At 46.3% G+C, this 24,980-nt stretch overlaps 1 protein-coding gene across 5 annotated transcripts in view; it reads right to left on the bottom strand.

The window, feature by feature from the left end:
• The window catches only part of BRD3 (bromodomain containing 3), a 41,244-nt gene that overhangs the window by 10,560 nt on the left and 5,704 nt on the right, over positions 1-24,980 (bottom strand). Inside the window, exons 2-8 of one of the 5 annotated variants that reach the window (XM_080561658.1) lie at positions 15,703-15,882; positions 13,545-13,861; positions 11,256-11,393; positions 10,131-10,278; positions 8,390-8,604; positions 6,333-6,704; positions 126-254 (exon numbers count right to left, since the gene is read on the bottom strand). In XM_080561658.1, coding sequence (XP_080417784.1) covers positions 126-254; positions 6,333-6,704; positions 8,390-8,604; positions 10,131-10,278; positions 11,256-11,393; positions 13,545-13,745 — 1,203 coding nt within the window. In that variant the 5' untranslated portion in view covers positions 13,746-13,861; positions 15,703-15,882. The remainder of the gene's footprint in view (positions 1-125; positions 255-6,332; positions 6,705-8,389; positions 8,605-10,130; positions 10,279-11,255; positions 11,394-13,544; positions 13,862-15,702; positions 15,883-24,980) is intronic. The other 4 variants (XM_080561657.1, XM_080561659.1, XM_080561660.1 and 1 more) reach the window with 4 other exon arrangements.

Below are 24,980 nucleotides of genomic sequence, written 5' to 3'. Positions count from 1 at the left end.
GGACTGGAAGAATCACCGACTCTCTCTTGATGGTGCCAAGAGCAGATCCATGCTTGGATCTCTGAATGGACACCGTATAGCTGAACTAAATGTACTCTGAAAGATGCAGTTGCCAACACCTTTACCTGGAGCTTCCTGGCCATGGCTACCACTTCGTGGTCTGGAGGATTGTACTTGTAACAATTAGAGAACATTAACCGAATATCTGCTGCAAAACCTTGTGCATCCTGGTATTCCCGACTGTCCATCTTTTTCTGCAAACAAACAAGCCAAAGGGAAAGGGGAGAAAAAGCCATAAGCAAAAAGCATTTATAGTAATCGCATGAAGGATGTGTGTCATGGAGAGAGCTCAGAACAGCTTCAAAAATCACATTTGTCTAAGAGAACAGTAGTTTGATCAGACTTATTAGCTCCTAAATAACATTTAGAGTTTCTGCTTTTTAAAATAAGCAAACAAAAGCCAGACAACTAAACAAGCTGATCTAGTTCCACAATAGTTTAAGCTCTTAAGAGTCTATATTTGGGTTGTTTTCTTTAACGGTACTATGTAAGTTTGTCAGGGCCCCCATTCTGCTAGAAAATAAAGGCAGTCAGATAGAAAAAGAGTTTGCAGGATTAGAAACTAATGTAAGCAAAGAGCATAGACTGAAGGGCAGGGAGTCAACAGACAACAACGTTACAATGACAGGATTACCTTCAGCATGTATTTCTATATGCTGCTTGGGTATTTTTACCCTCTAAATCTGAGAGGGCAGAGAAGATTACAGCCTTCTCCTGGCTTCCTTCTAACACAAGGCATGAATTACACTTGGTGATTTCTACACTAAGTCAGGCACTTGCTGTTAAGCTACAGAACCAGCTCTTGATTTTAAAAGTCCAACCGACAGATACAGAACGGATACAGAATTCATCCTTTACAAACCAGTTCCTTATGTTATTTCCTACTGTAGTGAGGAAAAATATCAGGAGCTAAATATTTGCACCTTGTTTCTTCCTCTCATTTTCTAGCTCTCAATTTCATCCACTTCTCCTGCTGTTTGGGACTGAATGATTTGGTTTAGAGAACAGTTTATGGCATTCCTAGCACTTAATTGATTTTATGCATGTATTACTACCACGTATAAAACCTTAGCTCCATTTACTCCTACCAAAAGGACATAAAAAAAGCTAACACTAGATTTCATTTGCATCTAAAAGACACGATTTTAAAGAAACTCGCTGTTTGCCAAGTGCGCGCAGCCTCCCTTTTGTATGTCTTGTGCACCTGTATCCCCCAGCGGCTGGCAGACAGGCTGCAGATGGGATCGGGCAAGGCTCCTTCCCCACCAGAGCAGAAGACAGGGGTGCTTAGGCTTAGGCTAGAAAAACTCCCACTTGTTCAATGGAAATTAAACATATGTCACAGCTTTGAATGAGGCAGATATCGGAATCACTTTGAAACATTGCAATGACTCCTAGAACTGCTTTTGTTCCAAATAAGGCAGAATTGCACCTTCAGGGATGCAGCTTTGGAGGGATCTGCCTGCAGGGTGGTGACGTTCCTGCAGCATCCCCCCCTGCAGGGCTGCAGCTCGACGCCCGTGCAGCTTCTGTCACGAGAGCTCATGCCCTTGGTAAATAAACGAGGGGCAAGCCTCCGAACCGCAGCACAAAGATGGGGAGGGAAACACAATTTGTGCGCCTCTCCTGTCTGAAGGAGAGCTGGCCTTGTTTGAAAAGGGTCTCAGGCCAACTCCAAAGCAAAACAATATGTTCAAACGAAAGGGTCCATTTATTTTAAAAGACGTCTTGCTGCATGAAAGGCCTTTTTGATATGCTTGTATTTGTTTGGCACGCTCAGTGGCTGATTACAGCCTGTGAAATACATTTCAGTGTCTGAGGCTTTGCTTTCATCCAAAACCAACAGTTTTATAGCCCAATGCTTTAAACTGTCGATTTTTTTTTTCTGCTTTCGTGTAAAGAAAAATTAACTTGACAAAAGAAAGAGGATTTTAAAACGATGTGGTGGAATATATTTGGGTTACTAATTCACTTTGATATATTCTGCTGTTTAACACTTTTTTTTTTTTTTAACATTTACAATGGCAAATCAGAAGACATAGATAGCAGGACTGGAAAGGGTGCTGGGAGGCCAGCTCGAAAAAAAAATCTCATCTCTCTCTCAGCAATTAATTCTATTGTTTAATATTCTTTAACATTCAGAAATTTGTTTCCTAATGTCTAGCATCCTCTTGCTCTAAGGTAAGACTTGTCCTGCCTGCCAAGGATGCAGAGAAAACCGTTCCCTCCCTTCTTGCAGCAATCTTGTTAGGTCTCCAAACATGTTAAACGTCTCCTTTCCATTTTCTCTTCTCCAAGACTAAGCTGGACATCGACCTGCCCTCCAAGCACATGGCATCAGGGCAGGTGCCCACGAAGGACACAGCAACACAGTTCCAAGAACTTCAGCAGACATCAAACCACGAGGACTCCGACTTATTTCTGGGGGCCTAGTTGTACCCTACAAAATCTGCCTCAACAAGAAGAGCTGCCTTGGGAAACTGCATTTGTACTTTACAAGAGGTGCAAATAAAGAAATCTTAAAAAATTTCCCCAAAGAGCCTTCTCGTCACTTTCAAGACCCCAAGACTCAGCTGCTCGGAAGCCACAGCAATCACTGCCATAAAGTTAACCGATGAGCACAGTCAGATCCCTGGACGTAGCACTTTATTCCAAAAGTAAACACCTTTAGAAATCCTCTTACACGGCAAGGACCGTTGTTTGTTCACCACGGAGCAAACCAAAGGCAGAGACGTCCACATCCCTGCTGCTGGGCTCTGCGGGGCCTCATCCTGCACTGCGTGGCGGGCACAGCACCCTGCCTCCCCGTGCCCACGCTCCCCAGCACCAGCAGAGGACATGAGCACACTGCAACCTGCATGCCCGTGGACAGGGCAGCAGCAGCGGAGCACCGCTACAGCTTCACAGCAAGCATTTCAACTGCTTTGGGGAGTTAAGGGCTGCTGCCTCTTCGATTTTAAAGCATCATCCATGCCCTTCTCTCCCTTTCTCCCCATGTCTCATCCTTTCTCTGCTCCAAACAGTTCTGCACTTCTCCCCTGCACTGTGATGACCGAGACCCCTGCAGACCCCCTGTGCCCTCAGCTCTTGCTGCTTCCAGTCCTAGCCCGGCACAGCACCCCAGCTCACCCCTCTGCTCCCAGCTGCGACGTGCTCTGCTGCAGCCCCTCCACCTCTCGCCTGCCACGGCACAGCCACGACAACCAACCTGCTGCTTCCACCACGCAAACCATCTCCAAATCCTTCCGAAGAACACCTCTGCTGGGCGCACAGCCTGAAAAAAAATATGCTCCTGGGCATGAAAGGCATTCCCTAATGGAAATCAAACTTCGTACAATCAGAGAACTGAAGTTCCAAGCTGCCAGGTACTGCGGAATCCTTTACAGCTGCAGCAATGTTTATGTTTTAGTTCCTCACATAATTCTCTCAAGATTAGTCTGAAGGCCATTACTTGCACTGCTTTCCCACAACCATTGTCACTTGTGCAGAATTACATCTCGAGCCTTTCAGAGCCACAGAGAAAGCCCCTGACACCTGCACTGCCTGCAAAAGGCAGGTTTCTGTTCCAGGCACTTAACATGTTATAGACTGCATCTCAGAAAAGTCACGCCATGATCTACAGGCCAAGGGCAACGACAACAAAACACTTCATAAAGAACAATACAAGACAGCACTTCAAACAAGTTTATTAAAAAAAAATCTACTACGTAGAAAGACAAGTCCAGAGTCTTTACATACAAAAGACTCTGTCGGGTCTGCCAGTAATTCTTCTCCAGCTTTCTGACCTATGCTACAAAAGTACAGAGGGAAAGGATCACCCGCACTTGTAGAAGAAGCGCAGAGATAGACACTTTTAAAAAAGAATAAAGTTAGGACTACAGAGAGTTTCAAGTATGAAGCAGCAGTCACCAACCCCAAAAAATCATAGCATTGCACCTACATTTTGTAAAACACAGCACAGAAGCCCTCGCAATGAGAAGCCACCTAGTCACATGTGAAAATATCAGCTTTGACAGTCAGGATTCCACTTTTCATCCGTAATCTTACTGCGTTCACCTGGGCTTGATCCACCAGGCAGCAGGTATCTCTGGAGAGACCCACGGCATCCCTATGAAGTCAAGGAGATGCGACGGAGCCGAGACCACGTCTTGAAAGGACTAGGTTTGCCAGTACAGTAACTGAATGACTTCATCTAGGACACGATCATCTAATTGTTTTCACAGAACAGGTAGAGAAGAGGTTATCAATAACTGAGCATCCCTCTAGTGTGATAACGGAAAGAAGAGTTGCACTGAGCCAGAGATGCTTCTCCCCATCTCAGTCATGTTGGTGAAGCAGACGCCCTTTACAGCTACTGGCCACTTCAGGAACTCGGAACTGATTTTGACGCAGCCAGTGATAAGCACAGGCAGGCAGAACTGTATGCATGGTACGCCAAACACCATGACCTCCTGAGGTCTCTTCCAACCTGAATTACTTTATAATCCTAGGATTACTTTATAATCCTACTTTATAATCCACGTGGATGGACCTTCAAGCTAAGTGGAAAAAAAAATGACTCCAATGCAAAGGGAATTGAGCAGACCTTGACAGCAAGGGATGCAGTCATATCATTAAAGCAACGTGCAAGGGCTAAGTAGGCCTCCAGTACTGGCTCTCCAAGATCAGCAGGATGGCAAACAAACTGCAGTACCAAAACTGATGGGAACTTCTCCCTCCTTCATCCATGCTCAGAGCAAGAGGAAATGGAAACTTACTCAAGAAAACATTGAGACCTTCCTCTGTCAGCAGAACATCCCAGCCAGGCACCTGTGCTCCAACTCCCCAAACTACAGTGATCAACCTACTCCTTTCTCCTGCTTTTACCACTTGTTTCTGGCTCCCCCTTCTTGCCTGCAGCTCAACTCACCCTTCTTACTGTCTTTTCTTCCCAGGAAATTGCTGCAGGCCTTTAACACAACTTGGCTTAATTGCAAGTTTAAGAAAATACTGCACATTGCACTGGTTTTTGTGAACAAAGCAAGGGCACAGCAAGATCAGGAGATGAATTGTCTCCAAGCCCAGCTCCACCAGAGCCCACTTGCAACATTCTTGCCAGCTCAGAGAGGGTCTTCTCTGTACAAACCCAATCAATAATAATATTTAGTATTTCGATAACACCTTCCAGATATCTGTCTTCCCAACAGCCCTGTGAGGTAGGTTAAATATTATTTATCCCCATTTTATGACTGGGGAAACTAAGGCAGAGAGGCACGGGGAAACTTGCCAATGACCATGGCATCAGGATGGCAATTAACTCAGACACTGGTAACTCTTGGTTTAGTCCTCAGTGCACAGACTGGGATAACTATTCTCTCACCATTAAATAATACAACTAAAATACTCTTAAAAATGCTATAGCTGTAGTAAGAATCCCTGCAGCATCATTGCTGAATGGAATGGCACATTAGAGCACCACCTGCTGCTGCCAGGTATTGTGAAAGATTTTGCCAAGGAACATGTAAGCAATCGAGAACGCGGCTGTCCTTTTGTCACCTGAGCATTTTAAACAATCCTAGACATTTGCCGAGCTGGGAGCAAAACAGTGCTGGCATGCTCATGAAAGCCAGCAGAGACACCTTAACTTCCTGCACATGGAAGAAAGTCACACCTCCACTGACACCAATTGCAATGCCCAAGCAGAAATGGGAACTAGAAAGACACAGCTTTGCTCTATGGATATTTAGGAGGGGCTAAGAAACTCCCCAGTCTACAGGGAAAAACATCTCGAATATTGGACCACGCTAAGCTAAAGTCTTGAAGAGCCAATCTCGTACCACACAAGCATCACATTATTTCCTCCCCCTGCCTACCAGTAGATCATCGTGTTCCAGCTGGAATTGCTCAGCGTAAGCCTATCTGGACCACGCATCATGCCAACAAGTAGCCAGGCAGCAGTTTCTGGAAATGGGATACTATTAATTGAATCCTATGAAATACAGCACCTCTTCTTCTCTGAGTGCAACACGATCCCAATAACACAAGTTTAAATAGCTGGACTATCCGTAAAGAGAAGAGGATGCCATCATATAGTCTGCTTTGTAGGGCAGAAAAAAAAGTCCCAGATTATGGGGAAAAAAGGAGAGGGTAAGGAAACAAAATATAAAAATATCCAGATGATATCCAGTTTCAGTTTTCCACCCTTGTCCCTTCCCCCTCCCCCAGAAGGAGCCAGTCCTCTGCAACCAGAGGGCCGTGACACCCTGCAAAAGAGGTGGTAAATGTGGACGTACTTTAACAGTACTGAGATCCATGGGGTGTTTGATAATATCATGATAGTCATGTAGTTCCAAGGCCTCTGCATCAACAGGCTTGTAAAAGGGCCATGCATAGGCTGCATGCTTCTTCGAGAGCATCTCCTTGAGAATGCTGTCACAGTACTTGAGGTGCTCAGAGAGTTTGCCTTTCTTCCCTGCGTGCTGGGGGACCTCTCCATCCTCAAGGTCTTTCTTTGGTGGTTTGATGGGCCGGCCGCCGCTCTCCCGTCGGGCGATGATTTTGGCCTGTTTGGGGTCCGAGAGGGGTGTGGGTGACTCGCTTCGGCTGGCAGTGATGGCGGAGGTGGTGGGCGTTGTCGTGTCCGCTTTTCGCTTCACTCCCTTTTTCTGAAACAGGAGACGGACAGACTTCATGAGTGCATGCCCGGTTCTCACGCTAAGCTAGCAGAAACCTAGCCCAATTCATCCTCATTTCTGAGATCGGCCTGTCCTCTGACAGAAAACACAATTATTTCACTGGGATAAATGGGACTTGTGACTAGAGGCTTCGACACACAATTCAGCGACCACAACACAATGTATTACTACATGTCATCTGAGCCACAGTAACCAGCCATTTGCACGTCTCCAACCCAACCCCAAACATGATGAAAAATGTGTTAGCTCTATGTATTTCACTGAGATTTAAACTAAGGACTCTTACCTCATGTTTGCCAAAGGAAAGGAGTGCGCCCAGTCGATTACTGCAGCTCAGCTGATGCATGGTGACTTAGTAAGTGTCAGTAACTTAACCACATGTCTGAGGCCCCAGTGGCAGGATCAGGCTATAAGTTCTGAACCAAAGCATATTAATCACCAAAGACCCATGAGCCCTCACTCCCTTGTATTTAGTGGATGTGCTAAGGTAGATTGTTTATTACGGACAAGAGTAAGAATTTAACGATTTTGCTTCAAGCAAATAAAACATACATCTCCCATAAATTCAAGCTGTGGCTGTCCAGTCAGCTCTTTCTTGTGCTCCTAAGAAGGATCTATTCCTCTGGAGGAAACAATAAAAAAAAAAAAGGGGGGGGGGGGTTCCCCAGGGAAATCTAAAGCAAATCTTAAGTAAATCCCAAGCAAGATTAATTTTGCAGTACATATTTGGCAAACTCACTTTTGGGTTCATCCTTGAGTTTTAAAATTAAACTGATTCTCAGAAGCAAGTTATTTGAACAGAAACTGCAATATGAGACAGGCTTCTGAGGAGCACAGCATAGCTGCAAGGAGATCTGACTTACAATTCCCTTAGTAATTCTCAAACTATAGGGTTAAATTAGAAAAAAATCTGGGGCTCTGCTGACCCATGCAACCTCATGTCAGGGAACACCAATACTTTTGCAGTTAATTTCTCAGTTCAGAGAACTGAGCTTTGAGCTATGCTTTGACTATTTTTTAGGTAATACACAGCTTGCTAGGAAAATTCCGGTTATTTAGAGCAACATTTTCATTTACCCATAAATTAACATATTAAACAGTGAAACACTAGTGACACCTCCCAGGAGATTACTCAGTAAGGAAGACAGAATTAATGTACCCAAAAACCTGTAGGCAACATCAGTCTCCTCCAACTGGAGTGACAGGCTTATCTTGACCTCATTTGTGGCAGAGAGGCACATTCCTGGTGCTGGGGTGTGCAAACCTTAATGGAATAGTCCCAGGAAAATCAGGGATTCAGTTCCAGAGGGCAGACATGCTTTGGGTTATACGGAGGAAAAGGGGGGAAACCTCCAGCAGCCTTCTGATTCAGGGAGTACTGGCTAAGGCTGTGGTCAGATGAGAGCTCGTAACTGAGCTGGAGCAATTACAGGTGACATCACCTCAGCTGGGGTGCAGTAAAACTAGCAAAACTTTTCTGAACCCACTGCAACTTGACAGCAAGCACTTGTCTGAGCACATCCCAAAGGGACAACGATGGCCAAGGAGTCAAATGCAGAGAAGTTAAGCACACAACCAGCAGTAAGGGGATGAAAATAAAGCACTGCTCAGCAGTCCTGCCTTCTGAAGAGGAAGGGGTCAAGTTCTCCATTTACCTTGACTACTGGTGGCGTAGGAGGAACCACAGGCATTATCGGAGCAGCAGGCGGAGGGGGAGCAGCGGCAGGAGGGGCAGTGACAGGCGGGACATTAGCAGTGATGGTTGGCACAGGGGTGGCAGCAATGACGGGCGTCTGAGACACAGCTGGAGGGACGTTCTGGAACGGGGCCGGCGGGGAGACGGAAGACACGGCCACTGCTTGCTGCGCTCCTTTCAAACGACAAAGTGAAAACACTGCAATGTATTGATGGTTACAAACGCCGACAGGACACTGTGAACAAAGTGACACCGGTGCTGCTGGATTATACAATCATGGGCTTGGCAAAAAGCTCCCAGTTCGGAGCCACAGGAAGAGCACAAAGGACACTGCGTATGATTTGCTTGGTGCTATTACCCAGAGGCCGACAAGAACTAAAGAATCACTGATCTAAGTCTTCCTTCCACAAGCTTTAGGCCAGCCACACAAATACTTGTACATGAAGTGTGCTGTTCTGGGGCAGTTTTCATCCATCTCCTGCTCTCACAGCTGCCCTGAGCTCAGCAACAGATCAGGAGCTCAAGGAGAAGGAAAGGGGAGAGACGGCTCTTTTTGACAGGTGCTGTCCTGCACAGAGCTCAGTCTGGAAGTATTTGTAAGGCCAACGGCAACAACCCCTCCCCTACTGGCAGCTGAACACCTAGGAGTTCACTAAGGCTTCAGATTTGCCACAAGTTATAAAACAAGAAAAACAGAGCTGGGTGCAGAGCCCTAGTCTCCTGAGAGCCTGGCAAATGTCTCTTACACTACGCTTGCATTGTTACAGGATTACCTGCTCGTATAAATTAAACAGGACATTTAATAACTAATAACCAAAGTATCGATATGCCTGTATGCTTTTATAGCTGCATTTAGCAAAGGATGCTGAAAATACACATCGTTACAAATTTCTCTCAGCTTGGATAAAGTTGCAGCTCCATTTGGCACCTGAGATGTGGGAAAACAAAGAGGAACAGTTGACTTTTCCAGTGCAACAACTAGACTTTGTTTACAGAAAAAAAAACTTTCAACAATTTAATTCAGCCAACACAAGCTCCTTTATGAACTGTTTTACCCTGCTTATGGACGTTTTCATCTTAAACCCATTTAAAATCAACTCAGGGTAAACTGAATTAAACTTAATTTCTACTGATATACAATAGTCTACACAGCCTTTTGCAATAGCTTAATAAATCCTTTATGGTCCATCACACTTTATTCTGTGATGTTGCAACCGTGTGTGCAAAAGAAAAACATTATCTGGGGTTTAGGGAGATTGGCAAGATTTAGTGTCTCCACTGTGTCAGGTTTCTGTTGGGACCTTGGGTGAGTTGTACAAACCCCGATGTATAAAGGCTCTGCACCACGGTCTGTCCCTTGCAGCAGGCTGGCACGTCTAACTACCTTGTCTCTTCTTGCCTCGGTTTCCTCTTTGCACACAGAAAGCAACAGCACTGCCCTCCTCCACTGAAGCACTGTGCAGATGGAAACATCAGATGGCAAGATGTTTGTGTGACAAATGGAGAGTGGCATTAAGACAGACAAGCCCTGAAACACCGGGTGAACGTTATCTATGCATCTTGCATTCCTCCGCTGCTCTGTTAGATTACACGCTCCTTTCCTAGCCTTTTGCACCATTTGCAAAGTCATGCAGCTTGAACGTGGATCAGGCCTTACCAACAGGCTTGGAACGTTTACGGTCACTGGATCAGGTTAATACCTGCACTCTGTGTGCCTGCTGACGGCTTACGACCTTTGCCTTTAGGAACTGGGGGTAATAACTCGACTTCCTCCTGAGGCATCTGAGCAACCTTCTGCAGAAATATCTTCTCCAGGGCTTGGGCCATGAGAACGATGTCATCTGTGGGCTGCAGGAAGAAGACAAGCCTGAGCTGTGTCATCTGCTCATTAAAAACAAAGAGGTTCAAGATCAAGCTCTTAAATCCCCAATGACACTGCCCTTCAAATAAATGATGGTATCCAATGAACTGACAATAAACAGCCTAGCTCTTCTCCCTCCTTGTACACTATTCTCCTGCTCTTCTAATCCGGTCTAGAATGCAATAATCACAGCCTCTAAATAGGCTACATCCAGAGAATATCAGGACTTCCAGCAGAAGCCTGACAGCTAGCATCCCGTGCATCAGCGTGGAAGCAGAAAACTGGAACAGATGAGCTGTCCTCCCTGCTTGCCAACAGGTCTTAGAGAAAAGTGTAAACACAGAGTCTGTGGCTTACACTAATTAATTTGTTTATTTCAGCTTGTTCTCCGCTATGGGTCAATGATGACAAACCACTGTAAGAAACAAAAAAAATACTGGCTTTTAACAAACTAACAAAACAGCAAATAAGCCAAACCCAAAATAATAATAAGCAATCTAAAGGTGTACAAGTATGGAGGAGGCACAGCAGAGGACAGAATTACGCAACTTACTGAACTGCTCTCTGCTGCTAAGAGAGGCAGGAGACACTGGTTATTGCTAGACAACCAGTAAAACACTTAGAGCTAATAACACAAAACACCTGCACAAACTTTAGTTTATCTTGAAGAATTCCTAAATGAAAATAAGAGGAGTAAAAACTTGCTACACAACCCCCAAACAGAAATCAACATATAATTAAAAGGCACATTTGCCATTTTAAATGCTGTGAGGGAAGAAAGACGCAGCACAAAGACAGCTTTGTGCATTTCAAGTAATGTGGTTGCAATTAGTGGCATTTTGAATCCTTGCAAGGAGGGCCTGTAGCACAAAGGAGCTGCCCTGTTCAAAACCTGCACTGTAACAATTGTAGGTGTTTTTTTCCTAGGCAGTGCCCCAGCTAAGTGCTTGTCTGGGCTCTTTACCTTGTTATAAATATAACAATTTGTAAACATGGTGTTGAAATCCTGCATACATTCACTGGCACTCCAGTAATAGTTATGTTCCAGGCGCTTCTTGATAGTCCCCATGTCCATGGGGTTTTTTATTATTTTGTGATAATCCTGTTGGAGAAACAGGAAAGACGTTACATCTCCTGGTATAAAGATAGTGTGTTCACATCGCTCCCTAGTCCCAGCTTTCTCCTCTTTCCCCCTCCCCAAAAAAACACATCCCCGTATTTTTGTGCAAACTGCATATAACACCTTTAGTTTTATTTTCTGATTTGTAGCCCTCAGCTTATCATTAGGAACTTGACTACAAGGCATCGGATCCCCCTGTACAATCACCAGTTCCCCCCTGTACACGCTCAAACACACAAACAACTACTTGGCCATTAACCAGCTTTTTTGTAAGGACAGCTGGACAGGGAAGGTAGTAACAGTGATATGTGGAAGAAAACATGCTTTCTGAGCAGCTCTCCCTGCAAGTTGTTTGCAGCCCTGATACCCCCTCACTGAGGTTGTAGGTGCCATTGCAGACTGTGCTGCAGAGCGGGACAGTGCCACGCTTCGCAGCTAGCTAACACCGCAGTGATGCGATTCATGCTTGCGTGGGACCAGAAGCCGGGATAGCAGGGGCAGCACCGTCTTTGGCTAGCGTTCAGTTCAACAGTGAACTGGCAGCAGCAATTTGGGAAACAGCAAGTCTGCCTGCCTCTTTAAAAGACTGCCTCTGAAACGCTCGGCACTTACAGAGGTTTATCAGTGCCAGCTCTGGCTAAGACTGCACTAAAATTTTCAGCGACTCTCTGGAAACGGTCTCCAAAGGCTTCCACGTGTTAACCCAGTTTCTCTCTGGGCTGGTCTCAAGCCTCTGTAGAGGCTGTGATTAGTCTGGAGACACTGCAGGCACGCGAGGTTATATGCTGTAATTTTCTCATTCCGAAGAAAGGCAGCAATGCCTCTCACTGCATGTGCACATAAAGCCACACACAGCCCCGAGCCACTCTGAGCCCAACCCTCAGGCACGACCCGAGATACCAACTTTTTTCAGGCAAGACACACCGGGACAGAAGAGGCAATCCTGCTGGTTACTGGGCTTGTGCAGATTTGATTTGAAACATGTGAAAAACAATTACGCTTCCAACTGACTCCTCCTTTTTGGTAACCTGCCCTAAAGCCACTTCAAAATGTCTCTCTGAGAAACTAAATCCATAAAAAGAAGACACACAGGAGCACAGACCTAGTGAAACATTATACACGCGTTAAGTGTTTTACTCTTTTGTTTATCACCTTAAATAGTACCCATCAACAAAATTACAGAGTTCAAAGGACTCCTGACCCAGTCCATAAAATCAGGTCATAACCTGCAGTAACTGTAGCTCTCCAGACCTAACACCCCAGAACCATGCTCCCTCAAATCCTATTCGCAATCCTCCTGTTCAGAGCAGTCAGGTAATTTTGTAATGCCTTTGTAATGGGCTGCCTGGAGGAACGGACAGCAGGGCGCATGGGGGGCTCCGTGTTTAAGTGAGGCAGGTGGATGGGGGCTTGCCTCCACTGCGGAGTTTTTACACCTGCAGGACCACTCTGAAGAGGTGAAGGTTGTGTGGTTCTGTTCCCTGGAAGTAGGCTGATCAACTCACTTTGGTCATTTATGAATAACCTGGCTTTGTCTTGTACTATCTGGTCTGACAGAGACAGGATATGTATCATTAAGTACATGAGGCAGATGGTTAAATACAACTGTTCTGTTAGTTCTGCTTCCAGCATGGTGTTTGAAGCTACTTCACTCCAAGTATGCTTGGTAATCAGCTTCTCCTGACTCTCTCAACGCTGCGGTCAGTGTCAGATCCAGGAAAGCCTATCAGAAACACAAATTACGCTCAGCCTAGTACCAAATGCTCCGTAGAGCACGGGTAGCAGAGCACAGACTTGAGGTCTGTCGCTCAAATTGGACAGAGGTGGGACACGGAGGAAAGACACACAACAGTAACCACAGGCAAGCCACAAATGAAGCACTGTGCTTCAGTTGCTGTAAGGCAGCTTGCCTGTATGGCGTTCCCTTCCCTCACTAAGTGAGGAGCAGTTTTCTCCTTCAGAAACCTGCACCTCAAGCTCTGTAAAACATAATCTTTAACTTCAGTGAGTCTGAGAACGCTCAAGGTCATCTCCAAAAGCAACCTTGCCACTTTGACCCAGGGATCAGAAAACCGATCGGATTAACATGCAGCTTTCCAAGAACACCGTACCGAGAAGGTGGCAGATACGTACCGGTAAATTCAATTTAATTGCATCAACAGGTTGGTAGAAAGGCCAAGCAAACTGATGCTTCCACAAGGTCTTTACAACAACATTTTGCATATATTGCAACTGGTTGGTCTTCCGGCCAGGCTTATTAGGATTAGTGACCTCCGGAGGCGGCGGATTCACAGGGCCCTGAGGAGCCTGAATTGCTGATGTGACTGTCGACATTTTCCTGCTCTTGCTCTCACTCGCTGTCACAGCGGCAGCAACTGGGAGATTTTCCTTCTTCCTTTATGCTCCCTGAATGGGACTGACATCCCATTTCCAGGGTCCAACCATGCAACCTACAGCAAATGAGGAAGAGGACAACGTGTAAATGCTGGTACTTATTTAAGGTAGGCACGTTCAAACACTATCAGCAGTAGAAGTGTCTTAATTCAAGCTCTTTACCCCATCTGCTTCATTCTTTGTAACAAACTTTGTTACCTTGATGACGGGCATGGCTCAAGACCCAAGTGAGAATGGGAATAGCAATTCCCAAATTCAAAGCCTGCAGAAAGCCAGTAAGCTTCGCAGGCCTGGTTCTTGCTTTATCTAGGTCAGAGAGCATCTTTGTACAAATACACATGGGGCAGCACAAGAATACAGCTGGGATGTAAAGCAGAGGCTCCCATGAATGTGCTGACTCAAGCTAGTAAATCCGTAGCACGCAGCCCCTGTAAACATAGCTACGCTGCCTCTAGACCCACGCTGGGCGGCACTGAGCCAGCTTGCACGCTTCCACACTGGTGCAACGGTTCTCTGACATCCCATAATCAAGAGCTGACTCCAGCTGTCAGAAGATCCCCACCACGAGAAGTGAACAGGCCTGCAGAGAAGCGCTGTGATCAGTTGTAAATGCAAAAGGCACCAGAAACATCCTAACTGGAAGCGGTCTGTGCTTTGAATCTCAAACGTCTTAGGATGTCTCTTACTGTGCCCAATTAGCTGGACCCTCAGTTTTGCATGGAAGTTTCATAAGGAAGATACAGGTTCAATGTAAATAATAATTAGTATTATACTTATATTGCTTTCCATGAGCTGGCTAAGAGAGCGCTGCCATCCTCTCCCAAGGCATGCATGAAACACGCAAGAATACACAAATTGCAATATTTTATCCTATTTTTCCCTGGCAAACTCCAGCAGAAAAATGGTCTAGTATCACTGTTTCTTGTATACCATATGGTAAACAGCTCTGCTGTGTCATCTTCCGTAAACGCTTGATATTTCAATTCATATCAGAACTGTAGCTACGCTTCTTATGGCAAACAGACCACAGTCACTTTCTAGTGGCAGATTATTTCAAATACGTTCAGAAAACCACAAATGTACTCTCACTGACATATGCTTCTTTCTTGCACATAGAAAGCACGAGCAGAGACAGAAACTGCAGTAATACAAGAAGGAGAGAATATTAAGACATCCTAGAAAAATAACTCTTCCTTGATACCTCCCTAATCATCTCTACTGAATGTCTGGACTAAATATAGAACATCAACTTACCCTTTGAGCTGCTGATTAGACGACGGCAACAAGTAAACACATGCCTAATTTAGGGAAATTTTACAAAAATAGATGTGTACAAACACAAACAGATCTGCGACACAGAGGGATGTTTAAGTAGCCGTCTTCTCAGGCTCGCCCAGGCAGCAGAGGTATCTGCATCCCAGCGTCCCCGTAACCAGGACTGCATTCTGGAACCCCGGTGGCACTGTGAGCCAGGGAGCACGGTGCGGAGCGGCCACTCCGCTGGGTGCCAGGGACACCCAAGTGCTCTGGGTGCCACAGCCGCTGGGTGCACCTCGCTCTGGCCCAGTTTGGTTGGCTCCGAGGCGTCCCACGCTCCAGAATCCAGACCCGGATTATTTTAATTACATAGCTCTTATGGAGCTTGCGTGGAAAAGTAACTCCTAGCGCTATGGAGCATTTCAGTTGTAAGTCTGAAACTAAGCAATATATAACTTAAGTATTCCCTTTAAATACCGTAAGGTTAAATACGACAATCCTCTCTGCATCAGAATTTCCCCACATCCTTCTACCTCTCAAACTCCATTTCAGAGAGGATTTTTAAAATTTTCATTAAGTCCCAGAACTGTAATTCCAAAAACAGATCCGGCTCCTGCCTCTCCCAGACTTCCCCTCTGACCTCAGCCAAGGCATTCAGGATCTTCACGCCACGGCTCCTCATCTGTGCCACGGAGGGAATGGTATTTCCTTTCTGTCTTCATCCGCTCCACCCAGCAGCCTACAAACTCTCTGGGACACACACACACCGCCTCTTCACGTGCACAACGCTGCTCGTCCAGAGAAGGCTCGCTTATACGGACTGTAACAGTCATCAGTGACATAACTCAGAAAGGATTTTAATTAAGAACATTAGCAAAAGCAGGGAGGGTGAATCATGACAGCCAGCTCAGCTAGTCCTCTGACAACTGACCCTCTATAACTTGCGTTTTCCTTCTCATTACTTAGTACAACCAAAAGTGGCTACAAACCCCAAACCTCTTAGCAGCAGTCATTAAATTCCGGATCCTGCAGCTGAAAGACAGGAATAGCTACCTGGAAGTATCTGTTCCTGACATAAACGCAGCTTTAATATACCTTCGCCTCACTGCAGCCTTTTAACCCTTACTCCATCAGATTCCTCATCATCTGCCAGGGAAGCAGCCTTGATATCAGAGCATTGCTTAATTTAAAAAAAAAAAAATTAAAAAAATTCTCATTCCTTTTCAAGTTTCAAAATAATACTTTTTAAAAAAGGAGGAAAAAAAAGCAGGATTAGTAGAAATCTGTAGCTGAGGGTGCAAACGTTTTGGCAATCTCCCACCTCTTAGCAGAGTGCATGACAATGTTTTCAGAGGCCACAGCCCTGCGTGAGACATTTACTAGCTGTCAGACCTCACTTATTAAACGAAGAAAGCGAAGGCATGACCATCTGACCTTCCCGACCTCTCAGTCGAATCATCCAACACGACACTTAAGCAGACTCCTGCACGAAAAACAAGCCGACTTACACAAACTGTCCTATTACTGTAAGTAGAATTAAAATACACAGCTCTGGTCTAAGCACTTCAGCATCTTCTTAAACTCCGTTAGTATCAGCAGTTAACCTATCAGGGAGCCCAGCTGTGACCAGGACCTCGCTGCACAAGGTGCTGCACAAACCTGGAAGGAAGGCTGCCAAAACCAGCCCTGGCGCAGACAGCACGTGCATTTTCCGTTGAGGGCCCAAGGTTGGACTTTTTAGCCCAGAAGTAATTATTACTTAAATTTTTAAGTTACTACTTACCCTGCTCCACAGAGCTGTAACGTACAAGTCGTACAAGTAACAGAAGCTGTCCTTGATTTTTCTGGCTGCACATCCACACTTCTGATATTACAAATTTAAAGTACACCCTTTGCTGCCATAAACAAAGAGCGTGCACTGCTTGCCACACTGTGCATTTCTCCTCCTTCTTGCCCACCCCAGATTGAGAAGATAATTAAAAGCAAAACCCAAACCCAAACTTTCAAATAAATCCTGCTTCTGTGGAGTTTAAGTCTGTCCTTTTGTGCTAAGTTGCAACCTCAGTGTGGCATCCAGCAAAGCTACGGGGTTTGGCTTGACCTTCAGCCAAACCAAGCATCAAAAAACACAGTTAGGCTGGAAGTTTGTTTTCTGTTGTTGTTTTTCAAAGACATTTGTTTCATCGAGTTACTTGCACGGGTCAGTCAGTGGAGAAACAGTTGGCATGGAGAAAACATGTTAATAATTCCCTGTCCTAGTAGGATAACATTTGACTCAGCTGATGCTACCCACAGACTGTCTGCAGTGGTGGAGACTATTTTAAAATAAGCCATAAAGCCCCATGAAATGTGCATTGTGCCAGTAAGCCTGCTGCTTCAGCTAACGGTTCTGCCACTTCCTTTGGCAAGGCAGAACGCTTAACGGATGGCTCGGTCCCTTGCTGCTGTTCCTGCAGCACAGGAAGGTATTTGTTTTGATTGCAAAATTAGAAGGTAGCGAGCTTGACGTTATCGTGCGAGCCCAACAACTCTCTTTCTGTCGTATAGTATTTCTGCGTGGTTACTTGCACTTTAACCAAAAACTGGCGCAACTCCAGCCCAGCCAGAAGCAGCCACATAAATCTTCCCATCAGGGAAAATTATCAAGCTGAAGAGATGTTCCTTGACCTCGTCTTTATCTACACCGAGATTGACAATTTGGTAGCGCACAGGCTGTGCACAGACCAGGGTCCCTCAGCTCTGAGCACGCTGCAGACTCACAGCAAGACCCTGTTCCCACCTCGAAGAAGCAGCACTTGGTACGCACGGCAGCGATGGGACCTGGACCCCAGCGAGCCCGCGGCAGAGCCCTGAACCCCAGCCAGAGCCCAGCCCCTCAGAGAAACACCACCTCCAAGGCAGCACTGCTCAAGCAGACGTGCAAGGCAGAGGCTGAGCTTTTCTGAAGTTAGGATGGAGCCAGAACCACGCAGAGACAGCAGGGCAGCCGGAGCGGGCACCCGCTCTCTGCCTCTCCAAGCATTACTGCCCCACCTCAGCTCTGTGCAGCAACCGGAGCAGACGCTTGGTCCCTTTTCCTGGACAGCAGCAATAGCTGAAAACTCGGTCAGATTTGTCATCACGTGTTATTCCCCACCTCGGAGAAGCAGCCGGCCCGTGCTCGCGCTGCCCAGGCTTTCTTACAGCCGTGGGAGAGGTTTAGCGCGCTCTGATGACTTCGGAGGTGCAGAAATTAGAAACTGGGGTTATGAGAAAGGCTGCCCGACGATCAGATTCCTGCAAACACAAATTGCCGCCAAGGCAGAAAAACACACAGGTATTTGGTCATAAAACATGCAAAGGGCGGCGAGCAGAACTGCTTTCCCAGCCTTCCCTGAGTTGCCTAACTGAAGAATAAGATTCTTTTTATCTTGATGCCACTGTGATTATGCATGTATTGCTCAGTACATAAGCCACTTTAGCAGGAAGATGTTGAACAGCAAAGAGAACTGAAAGTACAGAGCATTCGATTCTAACAGTGGCCAGGCAAAGCTTAGTAGAGGCAGCACGTGAATTTGGTTTATTGGAGAACCCAGAAATCCATTTTGGTAAATCAAACACCACCCAAACGAGGGGAATATTGCTTTTCTCTCAAGTGCCTGTTAGCAATCAATTTCCTACCCAGAAATCTCTTTTTGTCCAAACTACGAAACTTCCATTACCTTTACAATAAGGTATCTCCAGAAAGAAAATGAGGGTATGGAGGCTCATCAGGTTGTCTCCAAGCCCTATTATTACTGCGCAGTCCAAAGATCCCTAAAGCAACCAAGTGCCTGATCCACCCATCCTTATAGCCCCAGGAACGATTTCCATCCACCTTGGAGACACCTGCATTATCATTCATTATGGTATGTGAGCCGTACAGCCCCCAAAATCGACCCATCAACACAACCTTAACCTCAGATAAGGTTATGAAGTGAGGGCAGTTGTATCCGTTTCATGCCTATGGCTGCAGAAAGCAAGGGACACAACGCCTCTCCTCCAGGCTCCTTGGAGAGAAACAGGGCTGCTGCATGCCCTCCTCTTTCTTCTTCGCAGCCCTGTATCGGAATTGAACTTCAGGCAGCGTTCACTCCCTACTAACTCCGTGTCAGCGTGGATGTTCCCTTTAAACGCAAAGGGATCTGCAATTTAAGACCAAGACTTGAGGGCAGATAATTTGCTTTACCAGCCAACGCAGCCTTGGCAGACGCGCGCAGGCTGCACACAATCTGCCAGCCCCTCCAAGCTGGGGATGAAGCGTTTGCACCTGGCCTCACTGCAGGAAACGGCAATTTGGCTCGCAAGCGCCCCGACGGCACGCTGCAGCTTTGCGCTCTGGAAGTCCATTCAGCTGTCCTTCTTGTCTCCCACATCGTTAATTCCACGCAGAGATTTGCCTTTTGCCTATATCATTTTGAGCACGGCCCCAGTAACATCCTGAGACTCGCAGACAACTGTGCGCTTTACCTACTTCTGCAGGAGGGAGGAAGATCGCGGCAGACTAACTCAGTCCCTTCGCTTCTGCCTTGGTTAGTTGAATGCTCCTTGGATTCTACGGATGGATTTCCCACCCTTGGTCTCTCCTCGGCTAACGTAAGGGCAGGTGCTTCCTCAGTGAGGAGCCTCGCTGGTAGACAAGAGTTAGCCAGAGGTGTAGCTGTTAATTTCAAGGGCTTGCAGTTCCGACACGTACTCAGCATTTCCCACAACTCAGGCTGCTTTAAGATGCCTTACATCACGCCTTCAAACTCTGGGATACCCAGAAGTTACTTTATCCTGACTATAAAAGCACTGGGGACTTCTACGAGCACTGTTCTTGGCACCCCAAATAAAAAGTTCCTTCTGGTAATTATGGGCCAAAGCATTTCTCTCCACTGAGCTGCTAACACCACCGAAAGCACCTCCTGAGTCTGAGCAAGAATTGAGATGCACGTCACACACTTTCTGCAACGCAAATCATATGGGGCTCGATTGCTTTCTAAAGGCTGCAGTTTCGAGTGCAGGGAGTGATGTCTCACAGCATAACAAGTTTATTTTCATAGCTTTGAATTTGCTTTTGAGAACAGTTTAGATAACCAACCTCAGTAATGGATTAGGCACAGTTGATCTTATTTTGTAGCAGGGCGAAGGACAAAATGACCTCTGGACATTTCTTCCAGCCCTACCATCTTGTGGTTCTCTGAAAACAGACACAAATTTTAACTCAGCCATATGTTGGTTGTGTGCAAGCTCTTCAGTTATGTGCACTTTTGTTAACAAGGCTACGGGAGGAAAGAAGAGTGTCAGACTGGTTAGGGAGTTTACTCTGTGTTGGATTCCTGACCAGGGAAGTTCAGCCAGCTTGAGACCTCACTCTGAACCGCAGATTGGACTAAGACTTCTGAAATAAAGTGAACTGCACTTACAGAAAATCTTCTTGGAAGCATTTCAGCAAATTAGCTAGGTGACCTAGAATGAAAACGTTAATGAATGCTTAGCTGGAGCAGTAGAAATAATCTATGAACAAGTTTCAGAGTGGACAAAGCAGCCAGTGGCTTGCACATTAACACTTGGAGAAGACTGAGTCAAATCTACAGGACAGGAACGGGTAGGTGCTTAACAGGAAAACTCTTCTGCTTGTGCCTCTCACAAGATAGACCAATTACCCGTTAGTGGCAATGAAAAAAAAAAAAAAGGGCTGTTTCAGCTTTCATTTTCATTATAGAGATTTGGCACAGAAAGGCAAGTGTTTGGGAGACTCACATGCCCGGGCAGAGTTTGCTCGTGCCATTTCTTCCTAGCAGGGAAAAGCAGAGATGCAATGAAGTTACCTTGCATGACCCAGAACGTTGAACCCACACCACCTCGTAATCATGGGCAGAGCCAGAGAGACACCAGGCAGCTGGCAGTCAGTGTTCACAGAGAAAGGAGATAAGGTGAGCCTGCTCCTGGGCACGCGCCCTCTCGTATATAATGCATTGCGACACACCTGCTGTCACCGTACCTTCACATCGAGTGCGTCTGTGGCAACTTGTAGAACTGATAGAGGTTACTGCAGCGCCCCAAAGCCCTGCAGCCTTGGGCACCGGGCAAAAAGGAAGTGCTGGGAAGGTGCTGGCACACGGCCACATACCATACAAGCTCCCAACATGTCAGGAGGAGGAAGGGGGGGGACCCGGGGGAGGCAGGAACGTGGCTGAAGGCACATTGGAAGGATGGTGTAAACCACAACACCGACAGCATCTCAGCATCTCCGTGATTCAGTAACCACTTCAAGCCCCATCCTGCCAAGCGCTGAGCAACTTTCCCCTCTCGCTAAGCTGCACAGTTTCTGCGGCTCTGCGCCTCTCCACAGATGGGTTTTGCAAACTTATCACCTACAAGATACAACTAATTGCTCCATCAAGATAAACCTCTTTCTAAGGAAGGTTTAGGCACAAACAAACTCAGGCTCAGCACGCTTTTTGGCCCCTCAGCCTGGGTCAACCCCTTCTCTAGCTGTCTATTAGGGTGAGAGAAAGTTAAGCAGAAGGTTAGGGGCTATCTGGGGTTGGAAGGTCTGCTCAGAAAGAGGAAGGCTTGTGGGCGCTCCTATTCCTGCAGTTACAACAGCTCTGATAGATGATCTAGCCAGCTCCAGTCAGCTCTAGCCAGCAGACCATGACCCCAGCCAGGGAAGTGTCATCGTACAAGCATAAGGTGTGCAAGATCGTGGAGATCTCGGTCTCTGTCATCGCATTTCCTAAAACACAGCGAAGAAACTGGAGCCCTGCCAAGGAAAGTAATCTCCTCATTTACACAAAAGCTGGCCAGGGAAGAGAAAAAGTTTGATGATCCCGAATTCAAAAACCTTGCTGATGGGCAAAGGGAAAGACTCTACAGCCTCGGCCACAACTTCTACAGACTGGCCAATTCTGCAAATTCAGAACCAGCGCAAAGGCTGCCTGCTGGATGCCTTCCCTGGTATTCCACCGCTGGATGTTCCGGGTATGTATAATCACTTTAAACTCCACAGATGGAGAGAATCTACTGTTCCACCTCTATTCACCCTTGCTTCTGCGTTCAGGTCCGTACTCTAAGATCAATCAGAATTACAAATCCAGTTGCACACTTGGGTTTGAGCTGCAGTCACCCATTATTAGCATCCTTTGGGCCAGCACTCCCAATTGCTTTGCCAGCGGGAGACCGAAGCTGTGTGACAACCCGACCTGCTTTCACCACGAGCTTTCTTGTAACAGATCTCAGTGGCGTGGCATCTGTGGGTCCCCGCTTGCCCAGCCATCAGGAAACACTACCACAGTGCACAAGGAGCAAAGGGAAAAAAATCTCACTTACTGAAAACTGCTACAAATAAAACATGTCTAGAAGTCCAGGAGCAACAGGTCTGTCCCAAACACACCACCAAGGCGACACGCAAGCAGGCCTAACCTGTTCATCGTTTCAGAACTGGATGGAGATGAAAGGGTGCTGAGAAGTTTTAACCTGGTATCCACTGGCTTCAGAAGTCAACCTAAGGTTTCTTTTTGCTTCCTTTCCTTCAGGAAGCAAAATTTGCGGAAAGAAACAGATACAAATATTACTGAGCAGACGAACTGGGAGAGGAGACCGGCAGTCAACCCTGAAAAAGAGAAAAGACCTACATCCTGCAGGAGAAAGCAAGATGTAGAGAAAGTCAGGAAAAGAAAGGAGAAAAATAGAGACGAGACAGGAAGTTAAAGCTTCCCATTTCATGCAGCTTGAAAACGCGACTGACCGCAGGCTGCTGTTAGGTGCTGCATCACACACATCCGCTCCCACTGCTTCGAGCTACAGGCTGCTGCGAGGGGAAGAGGAGCCCTGGTGTGGTTCATCCAGGCTTGGTCACCGTTGTTGCTGCCATGCAACAATACGGAAAGGACCGTCGTGGACCAGGACTTCATCGTGCCCGGTGCTTTATGAGGACAGTGCATGCTGTGGGAGACTCTTCTCATGACCACCCCATTGCAAATGTGCAAGAGAAGAGTGGGATGGGGATACGGACTATAAATTGGAGTCTGACTGAAAGGGCAATAACTGACAGGTCGAGCACCTCAGGTTAACCGTGCTCCACCAGGCTGTGTGCAGACACCAACCACCCTGACCGAGAGCTTGTCCTGCCCCGGCCGTGACCAAGCACAGGGCAGCACCCACACGGCCTCTGCCCTAAGGAGTGCACTAGCCCAGGCAGGCCAAGAAAGGGAGGCACAGCCTGGCAAGATGCAGTGACCTAAGGAAAAAAATCACAGCAGTTCAGCACCGGTCTCATGCCCTGTCAGCACCGCATCCCACCTCCTTCAAGGCTCTGTCTCTTAATTCCCCCCCTGCTCACCTATTACTTTACAGCCAAACTTCTCCAAAGCGTGACTTATCCAACACACGACACCACGGCAGATTCAACCTGTGACTCCAGAAATCAGCTTTCCCAATTTCAAGTTAGCGAACCAACCTGCAGTCACATTATTTAAAAAAAATAATAATAATAATACCCTGGCACTGACCCAAGTTTCAGACGATACGTGCATAATAGAAGCATTTATGTATGCCCATTAAAGCTTAACGTGGCGACACCCGCAACAGCTTTCAGAACTCTTAATGGGATTATGGTATGTCTACACCCTCGCAGGGTTCTCTTTTTTTTTTTTTTTTTTTTTGCTTTTTAAAGGATGTGATCTGCAGCTAAACATTTGTGTTCTGAAAAAGACAGTCAGCCCTTCCCCTTTTTAATCAGCATATGGTGCTCTGTGTACTTGTAAAAGTAAAAAGCTCGTATCCATTCAGTTTGATTCAGTACACAGTGAATAAATTATACATAATCTTTCCACAACAGGTTTTGTCATGATTGTTTCTTTTTCTGATCTTTGATTTCCAAAGGGAGAGATTATTGGACACAAAGCATTTTGAAGAAAAGGAGAAAAAAAAAAACAAAAACACAAGAATGAATACTTCCCTGCTGGGCAGAACATCTCAGAGCTTGTGCTATACCTGCAAAGAATTACAAAACACAAAAGAGCTACAGAACAGGATGCTGACATCTCCGCTCAGTGCTCGACTCCCCATGCTGTGGGCTTATCGGTTCCCCATTTGTAAAACGGGGATACAAATACGTCCCCTACCACTCACAATTAAAGCCATTCGTCTTTTCCCATGCATTTACACAGCCCATCGAACATCAAGTCCTTTACAGTGTTATGGTGATACCGATTTTTAAGGAAAAAACAAAGCGAAACAGATACTACACTTAGAAACCTGTATTTCTGAGGTGCTCAAATACCATAACTTGGGTCTAGAAATACTTTAGTGCATATGTAAGTATACACATATATATATACACACATAAACACTAATTGTCATTTGAAGAAGGCACAAAACAAACTGCCCTCTGCTTTATACCCCGCTCCCCAATAACACGGTGCTCTTTGGGCATGTTTCTAAAAGATAAACCACACCACCACCACAGAGGTCCCCTGCGACACCTGTTTGGGAGGGGTTTTCAGATACAGCCAAATTCCACCACCTTCATCTCAAGCTGCGAGGCTACGTGGAACAGGAAGAGCAACTCAATGAAACTAAATATAAAAAGTGTTTGGAGCAAAGTACAAAACACAGAGCCCAGGTAATCAGTTCGATCCCTACGCGTTACCTGTTGAAAGGACTGCTTTCTGCTGTGGACCTAATAACCTACACCACAGTGCTCCCTTGTATCTCCAGCGCTGCACGAGCACGTACCTGCATCACTAACGCCATTTACAAGTGCTACAGATGTTATCCTTAGGGGCAGCTCCACGCAAACACTGACAGAGAAGACAGGCTTCCAGCAAGCAGACGCAGATCCACACGCTAACTTCTTTGACGCATTTCACAGCACACGGCAAAACCTTCTAAGGAACTCGGAGAAAGTGT

The sequence above is a fragment of the Anser brachyrhynchus genome (genome assembly GCF_964034855.1).
Source record: "Anser brachyrhynchus genome assembly, chromosome: 19".
Taxonomy (NCBI): domain Eukaryota; kingdom Metazoa; phylum Chordata; class Aves; order Anseriformes; family Anatidae; genus Anser; species Anser brachyrhynchus.
This window is presented reverse-complemented; position numbering and strand designations above follow the sequence as displayed.